Here is an 8984-nt window from a genome sequence, read left to right as displayed (position 1 = left end):
GCCCAGGGGCAGCTCGGCCTCCGACATGGTCTCCAGCGACTCAGCCGAGGCGTAGGACAGCTTGGCCGCCTGGTCTGCCAGCCCCGGCTGGGCTCCCTGAGTGTGGCGCGAGCTTCGTGTCTGCAGGGGCAGGGCAGGGCCAGAGGAACCAAGCATGAACGCTGCCTTTTCCTGTGGCCTGCTGCCCCCATCCAGGCCTGGGGAGCTTCCACCAGCCAAAGACACACACACACACATTCTCAGGAGGATCTCCTGGATTCCAGACTCGCTATGTGGCAGGAGAAGAGCTCCCCAACCTCTCCAGCCTTGACCACCCTGGGACGCCCAGCAGGTAAGGAGTGGGCAAAGACTCAGGCACCCTGGGAAGCCAGACAAGAAGCCATCTGAGCGGGAGCCATGGGCACGCCTGCTATTTTAAGCTTCCAAAGAACAACAACAACGCAAATTTGTCACCGAGGTGAGCAGCAGAATTGTTGAGCAAATTGGGGCATTAGTTCCAGACAGTAATTAAGCGGCGGGTTTTTGAGCGGCGAATTTATTCTTCATGGATTTCAGGGTGGGGGTGGGATGGGAAGCAGGGGCAGAGGAGCAAAGAGAGCTAGGTACCCCAAGATCCCAGCTTTGGGAGCTAGGCACAGTGAAACGGCCTTGATTTAGAGCAACTGGGGAAACTAGCCCAAACCCCTCAAAACCAGCAGGATCCCAGTTTCAAACAGACTCCCCGCCTAGTATACACGGAGCACATGCTAAGCCCGGTGTGACACCCATGAGCACAAGGCGCATGTGCCAGGCGTGCTGCCACACAACCAGCCAGCCTGGCTAGCCTCGCCCAGAACCCTGCACAGCAGCCACTTCCCTGAAGCTACAGAAGCTGCAGCCTAGGATAGCGACGGTAGCGTGTCTGGCTGGGGATAGGGAAGGACATCGCAGGACAGCTTGACCACTCGACCCTGGGCCACACTGAGGTCAATTGTACTGTAAGAGTTCACTTTTGGCAGAAGCCTGGAGAGGGCAGTCAGGACCCCAGCTCCTCCCCTCCAACCTGGAGGCTCTGCAACTCATCTATTTAAGTGAGGAAGATGATGAGTCAGACCTATCAATACACCACCCCATGCTAGGCTATGCGTGCTATGTACATATATAATATATATAGACGTATTATCAAGAAAAACATATGCGAAGTATGTTATATATACATATGTATATCCCATATATATTATCAAGAAAAAAAGCTTGTTGCCCAGTTGTATTTTTCTGTAAAACACTCTACTTTTAACAACTCGAAACCATTAACACTAGTTGTCTCAGGGTTGAGAGAGCTTCCTTTTTTTACTTTATAGACTTCTCTACAAAACTGGATGAATTTTGCACACTCAGGATATGTTACTTTTATCATTGAAAATAAACCAACGATAAAAGTATCTCTTAAAAGGAATCACTTATTCTCCTCTTCGATTCCCCTTTTCTCAATCCTAATTAACCCCTAATTAATCTCCATCTTCATATTAACTCCATTTAATGTTCCAATCAGATTAGCACACTTGAAAAGAGAGCGCATCTTCCTCTGATGGGTCCTGTGCCCAACTGTCTCCAAGGTGGCCTTGAGGTCTGGGGGACAGGGGAAGTCAGGTCTGGGGGCATCAGGGGGTTCTGGTCTCAAGCACAAGGCCTTGGCCAGTGGGTCAGTGTCGGTCCTGGAGGAAGGAGGTTGCAGAGATCTGGGCCCCCCTAGGAGATGCTGGTACGCAGATTTCAGATTGTGTGGTTCAGCACTAGGCTGCCCACCAGTGCCAGCCTATACCCCTCTCCCTCACCTCCAGCCCTAGCTGAAGGGCAGGGAGTGCCACAGCAGTGTGGGGAATCAGGTCTGGTCTGGCGGTCATGGGGTTGCCAGGCAACGGAAAGGTCACTGGTTGCCAGGCTGGTGTGGCTGAGGGGCTACAGAATCCAGGCAGAAGGAGGCAGCTAGTGGGGATGAAGAGTGGAGGGTGGTCACAGTGCCAAGGGAGTGGAGGGGCACACAAACAAGGTGCCAGTAAGATGGAACCAGGACCAGAATGAAGGCAGGGATCCTGGGGGATGCTGAGTGCAGAGAAGAGATGCCCACATGTTCCTCCTCCATCCTGGCCCCATGGGCACCTTTCCATTCTCACAGCCTTTGTTGAAAACCCTCCTGAGAAGAGGGAACGCTCGTTAGCACTTCTCTCCAGCCCTGGGCTGAGACAGCAGGGCAGAGGAAAGTGAGACATCCAGAAAGACTCCGACCACAAGGGAGATGACAAGAGAACAAAACTGATTCAAGCAGAGCTGCCCAGAGACAGGAAAGGGGCTGCTGTGGGAGGTGGTGAGGACTCACCACTGGAGGGTGGGTGATGCCAGGCTGGAGACAGGGTGACAGAAAGTGAGAAATCACCCCCCCTCGGGGGAGAAGACCACGCTGCAATCCCTTCTCCTCCATTCTCCCTTCTCTCCTCCATTCTCCCCTCGGGATCTTGGGCAAGCACGCACACGCGCCTGGCGTGAGTTTAAGCCACTGGGTCCGGGACCTGAACTGCAGTCAACTACATGGGAGTCCAGCCCTGGAGGAAGGAGGTTGCAGAGATCTGGGCCCCCCTAGGAGATGCTGGTACGCAGATTTCAGATTGTGTGGTTCAGCACTAGGCTGCCCACCAGTGCCAGCCTATACCCCTCTCCCTCACCTCCAGCCCTAGCTGAAGGGCAGGGAGTGCCACAGCAGTGTGGGGAATCAGGTCTGGTCTGGCGGTCATGGGGTTGCCAGGCAACGGAAAGGTCACTGGTTGCCAGGCTGGTGTGGCTGAGGGGCTACAGAATCCAGGCAGAAGGAGGCAGCTAGTGGGGATGAAGAGTGGAGGGTGGTCACAGTGCCAAGGGAGTGGAGGGGCACACAAACAAGGTGCCAGTAAGATGGAACCAGGACCAGAATGAAGGCAGGGATCCTGGGGGATGCTGAGTGCAGAGAAGAGATGCCCACATGTTCCTCCTCCATCCTGGCCCCATGGGCACCTTTCCATTCTCACAGCCTTTGTTGAAAACCCTCCTGAGAAGAGGGAACGCTCGTTAGCACTTCTCTCCAGCCCTGGGCTGAGACAGCAGGGCAGAGGAAAGTGAGACATCCAGAAAGACTCCGACCACAAGGGAGATGACAAGAGAACAAAACTGATTCAAGCAGAGCTGCCCAGAGACAGGAAAGGGGCTGCTGTGGGAGGTGGTGAGGACTCACCACTGGAGGGTGGGTGATGCCAGGCTGGAGACAGGGTGACAGAAAGTGAGAAATCACCCCCCCTCGGGGGAGAAGACCACGCCGCAATCCCTTCTCCTCCATTCTCCCTTCTCTCCTCCATTCTCCCCTCGGGATCTTGGGCAAGCACGCACACGCGCCTGGCGTGAGTTTAAGCCACTGGGTCCGGGACCTGAACTGCAGTCAACTACATGGGAGTCCAGCGACATAGCCATTACGCTAATTTCTGGTCCCAACACTTGGGAGCTTTTAAAAACACTTTCTAGAACCTCATGTTCACTAAATCATAATCTCTGGGGCAGGGGCCTAGGGCCCCATCTTTTTGACAAGTTCCTATGGCGATTCTGATTTCCAGGCTTGGGAATCGAGTTAGAGTCCATAATTCTGATCATGAATGGGGTTAGCTACCATGGAAAGCTGGACATGAGCCAGACACTGCCTAGGGCATGCATGATCTCGTTTTGCTCTATCTGAACAACCTCTCTAGATGCAGACATTGTTGCTCCCTTCCCAGAGGAGAAACAGAGGCTGAGAAGAATGTAAGTTGCCCTGGGCTGCCAAAGCAGGTTAGTAGCAGACCAGAATTCACCACCAGGAAGTCTGGCTCTCAGGCCATGTGTCTAACCGCTACACTCTACCACCTTCTCCAAAGAGGCTATGCTTGCGACCATGTTTCTATGAGTCTACGGTTCTCTGAATCAAGTTCTCATGGTGCTCTGGGAGACTGCATGCAAACAGGACACCTACAGAGCCTAGGGTAGGTGCCTCCCACCCCAGGTCATTAGCCTGGGACTGAAGGGCTGGGGACTCCTGTAGCAAGCAGCAACCTAACTTGGTTCACTCACTCTGGGCCTGGGTGCCAGTGCCTGTGGAACTCCCCTCACCCATCAGCAGGATTTCCCCGGAGGGAGCAGACAGCTCTCCAGCTCCAGATGGCCCAAACTCCCCAGGGGAGACAGGAAGGCACCCCCTCCAGCACAGCGCTCCTCTTGGACAACAGATTTGGGGATGTAGGGCCATGAGTCTCTTGCCTGGCACTGACCAGCTACCCCACAGCAGGGAGTAAGAATGGGAAATAGGAGTTTCAAGAACAGGGAAGGGCCTTGGCAAGATCATGGGCCTCAGAGCCAGCAATCTTTCCAGGCTGGAGGGAAATGAGCCCCTCATTCAAAATACCCCTCGTGGGCTGGGGGAAGCTGGAAATTGAGTATCTCCAGCCCAGATCACCAGCAAGAGTGGCCCCAACTCCCACTCTGGATCCACACACCCCTGGTAGGTGAACCCAGATGCTCCCAAAGCAACAGCCACAGCCTGCAGCCCCAAGGCTCACCGGCAGCTCCAGAAGGCGCCCGTGCAGATATGCACCCCAGTGCAAAGCATGTGCAAGGGAGGGGCGGGGCAGGAGAGGGAGAGCACATGCAGTTATCATGGAAGCAGAAGCATCACACACTGACCTTGAAACTCCAGTAGTTTGGCTGCTGATGGAAATAAGAGAAGAGATGGTTATGAGGGGACTGGAGGGGAGAAGAGGGGCAGGAGAGGGTTAGAGACCCCTGGAGCTCAGCCCTCATCCCTGGGACCTAGGCCCTCCACCCTCCCAGGGGCAGGAAGGAGGTAATGCCTGCTACATCCCATGTTCTACAAGACCTGGAACACCCAGATGGCCCTGACAGGCCCCAGGCCTGCTGGTGGGGACAGGAGAGAACCACTCCAGACGTTTACACACCACGTATTCAAGTTACAACACCTGCCCTTACACAGTCACAGCAGGGAAAAGGCACAGACGACCCTGAGACGGGAGCCCACGAAACACAGTACAAAAGAGGGGCAGAGAAAAGTCTGAGCTGTGGGTCGGAGAAATGGCAGCTGCTGTGTAGGCCAGGGAAAATTCCCCCCAAAAGGTGGCATTTGAGCCTGGTCTTGAAAGGTGAGCAGCTGGAGATTGGGAGGAAGGCCTGCTGCTGGGCAGAGGGCATGGCGTGGGCAAGTACCCCATGGCTTGCATGGCAGGCAAATTGAGAGTGTTGAGGGATTAGTCAATGGCCCGGCTTGGCTGTGGTGCAGCCTGGGAAAATAGCAGATTAGGCCGCAAAGGATGGAAGGGGGCGCTGAGGCCAGAGGATGAGTGGCCTTAAATGCTGAACATATTGAGACTTAACTGAGTGGATGAGCCCACGCATCTGAATGGAGCAGAGTGCAATCAGAACTGGGTCCTAGCGGGGTTGATGGGGGCATGAATGGAAGAGGGAGGCTGGGTGCTGAAGGCTGAGGGCAGGGAGGCCTGGGTAGCATGGTGGACCTCAGCTATAGACAAAAGGGGAGAGATGCCAGTAACCTCACGGCACTGGGCAGTGGGCGGGAGCTGTGGGCAGCAAAGGGGGTGGGGAGACCAGGACCTGGGCACCACCCTGTGACTAGACAGCGGATGGAGGAGGGTTCCTTGAATCCCTCCTAACATCCCTAGAGCGGGGAGCCTGAGCTTTCTCATGCACAGTAACCTCAGGTCGCCCTGCCTTCCCTAGAGACCAGAAGGCCCTTCCAGATGGCTAAGGACAAGGAAGGAGCGGGCCTGAGGCTGGGCTGGTTCTTGGCAAAGCTGAGGGTGCCCTGCTGACCGGTGCCAGCCTCAGCAGGTATTTTATTCTCACAAGACCTGAAACAATTATGGCAAAGAAGGTGTTCAGTAGCTCCAAACTACGAGGGTGCTCTCTAGAGAATGCCTAGGCTACTATATGCACATGGATTTATATGAATTAGTATGTACATTTAAGTGGAAAAAATATGTGTTTGGAGAAGAATCTGATAGGAAGACAGAGGCAGCAGATGGCCTGGCCCTGGGGTGCCTGGCACGAGCAGACAAGATTCCCCAGGCCTCAGAGCCACTGGCAGAGGAGAAGGACATGGAGGGTCCCGGGTTGGGGAAGGACACCACGCTAGGGCATCCGGTGCCACGTAGCTTCTGTGGTGGGACGAGTGGGCTGGGGCTGAGCTGAGAGGCACTGCCAGCTGAAGGCTTTCCCTGAAGCAGACCTCAGGGTGGGAGTGACATGAGGCCAGGACTGGGATGAGGAGGTTCATTTACCAAATCTGCCCCTACTGGAGCCACAATCTCCATCTCTCCCCACACCACTGGCTCCACAGGTCAGAAACATAGCACATGCCAGGCAGGAGAAGGGGACAGCAGAGTGTGTCCTGGCCGATGCCTGGAATAGCCTATGGAGGATACAGGGGATGCCCACAGGTGCTGAGGGGAGGAGAGGCAGGGTCAGATACCAGGCTTCCCCCACAGCTGCCTGTGGCCTTGGGGATGGGAGGAACAGCAGGGGAGAGACACATGGTGGGGCAGGCAGAGCCAGGCAGAGGGCACCAGGAGACTTAGGATGAGAGCCGTGTCTGCAGACCCAGCGGTGATGGACGGCTCTGCAGAGAAAGCTCGCATCCCTCACCCACCACCACCATTACACCAGACATGAGACATGGACCCACGGGCCACCAACAGCTCCCTGCAACACACAGGCACATCCTTAGATAAGGACATCACAGACATGCACCCACCGAGGGACACCAGCACTTTGGAACCCTCCACAGCCAGAAACAGCCTGGAAACACACAGAAACTCGGAGACAGCTGGCGAAGGATCTCATCTGTGGATCGCCTCCACTCGTACGCAAGCATGTACCCCCCAACTCGCTCACACACTGGGACTGCACGCTAGTCCTGTAACATACAGGCACTGATACCGTTGACACCCACTCTCAAAGCACCCCCAGAGCCACAGAGCCACACAGAGACATGGGTGCCCATTCACACTGACACACATGCACACACACACACACACACACAGCCCCTGGCTACAGAAACAAGGCAACACACAGAGCACATACCCATGGGCTCAGAGCTGCCCGCATACAGAGAACAGGTCCCAGCCCTCCACCCCCTATTAGCCAGGTCAGGGTGTGTCTGGTCACCATGGCCCTGTCCCATGTCTGTGATGTCCTTGACATCTTGTGTCAGGGAGGTAACTTTTTGATTCAAAAGAGACAGCTATGTCCCACCCCATCCTGCCACCGCTAGCAACACGTTGGACTCAGGGTACCTCGTGCGGCTGGCCAGGACCCATTTTGTGCTCTGGGGAGGAAGACAGGGATGGGGCCTGGTTACAGCCACACTAGCTGTGCCCTCTCTGTGGGCCTGCCCCAGACTTCCAAGACTGCACACATCAATGAGTGGTCACCTAGAAGGATGGGTCACTACTGGGGACACAGAGAGAGGCCTGGGTGGCCTCTGTGCCAGAGGAAGTGCCAGCTGAACCTCTCTGAAGGGGAGACATGGAGGAGGAGCTTAGGAGTTTAGAAGTCTGGATGCTGCTGAGATCAAACTCCTGGGACTTCCCGCTCTGATCTGCTGAGCACATTTGAGTGAGCCCTGCCCCTCTGTCCTCTGTCCTCCCTCTGGAAAGTGGGAAGAATCTTCCTCTTCCATGTCAACCCCACCAATTATGAGACACATAAGTCTCCTGGCAACTGGATGTCCATGGAGGGGAGATCTAGAGTGGGAAGAGGGCTCTGGGGATACTGCTCATCCCCTGGGACTTTTTCCAGGATGTTAACTCATGGGACGGCCCCGGGTGACTGAGAGCAGAAGGCTCCTCCCTGTCCTCTAAGGAGGGACACTCCCCGTCATGCCCCAAACTTGCGGCACCTGCACCTTTACTTCCTCAGCCTTTCCTGGTTGTCGGTTCCTCTGCTGTGGCCAGCGCAGCGCCTGGTACACAGCAGGCCCTCAAGGATGTGTGGCAAGGGATGGATGCAATAGAATAGGACCAGCCCAAGGGAGGGGCGCTGTCTCCGATACTCCTCCGATACTCCGATACTCCGCTCAGCCCCACTCCTGCCATCTCCTGGCCCCCACTGCTCAACCTCTGGGCCTTTTTCCTGGGAATTTCCAAGCACCAGGACCAGCCCAGACAGGAGGGCAGAGGGCAGGAAGGCTACAGGGAGGTCTGGCTCCCCACTCCAGCAATACCAAGGGAAGCTGTCTATCATTCTCCCACTCAGGGAGGGGCTCCCCTTCCCAGAAGACAGCGGAAGAGAAAATAAGGAAAAGGTTGCTGGGAGAAACCCTGCCAGCAACCACTTGTGGCAAAGAATCTTAGGGAGCTGGGGAAAATACGAGATGTTCTAACAGAAGAAGATGGAAGTCAACCATCCCCAGGGACCAGCTTTCAGAAATGGTGGTGGGGACCCCTCAAACTCCCTGAGAAGAAAGAGCTTGTCTCCTCTGGGACTCCCAATCTCTGATCCCCCCTACCCTGGCGAAAGGTAGTGGGATTCTTCCCTCCCCCCCGCAGCTGGTCCTCTGGCCCCAACCCCCTGGGAAAGGCAGGCGTACTGTACCCTACCCCTTGGGAACCTTTGCCCCTCCAGCTGAGGTCTCTCGCCTCCGCCTCCCGGGACAGACTTTCTGGTAGGCAAGGTGAGTGCGTGACCCCTCGACCTCAACCAGACCTGCATCCTCCCAGGAGAAAGGGCCACCCCTGGCCCGCACCCTGCTGCTCCTAAATCCCCAGGCTCGGCCTGCACCGGCGCACACACCCATCTCTCAACTCCGGTGAACACGAGTCCACGTAAACACCCGCCCCGCAGTCTGGGGCTACGCAACGCGCCCCCGCGGGCGCCTGCCTCACGGCGATGCCCAGGAACCCCGTCTCCTAGGCGGGCGGCGG

General features: G+C 56.0%; 1 protein-coding gene across 1 annotated transcript in view; it reads right to left on the bottom strand.

Annotated features, from left to right (window-relative positions):
• SRCIN1 (SRC kinase signaling inhibitor 1) overlaps nt 1-8984 on the bottom strand; it is an 81659-nt gene that overhangs the window by 34088 nt on the left and 38587 nt on the right. The window contains 2 exon segments of the mRNA XM_006166121.3: nt 1-120; nt 4714-4737. The exon segment at nt 1-120 is cut by the window's left edge and continues 109 nt beyond it. Of these exon segments, the coding sequence (XP_006166183.2) occupies nt 1-120; nt 4714-4737 (144 nt within the window).

Source organism: Tupaia chinensis, unplaced genomic scaffold, assembly GCF_000334495.1.
Source record: "Tupaia chinensis unplaced genomic scaffold, TupChi_1.0 Scaffold144171_1, whole genome shotgun sequence".
In the NCBI taxonomy this organism is placed as follows: domain Eukaryota; kingdom Metazoa; phylum Chordata; class Mammalia; order Scandentia; family Tupaiidae; genus Tupaia; species Tupaia belangeri.
This window is presented reverse-complemented; position numbering and strand designations above follow the sequence as displayed.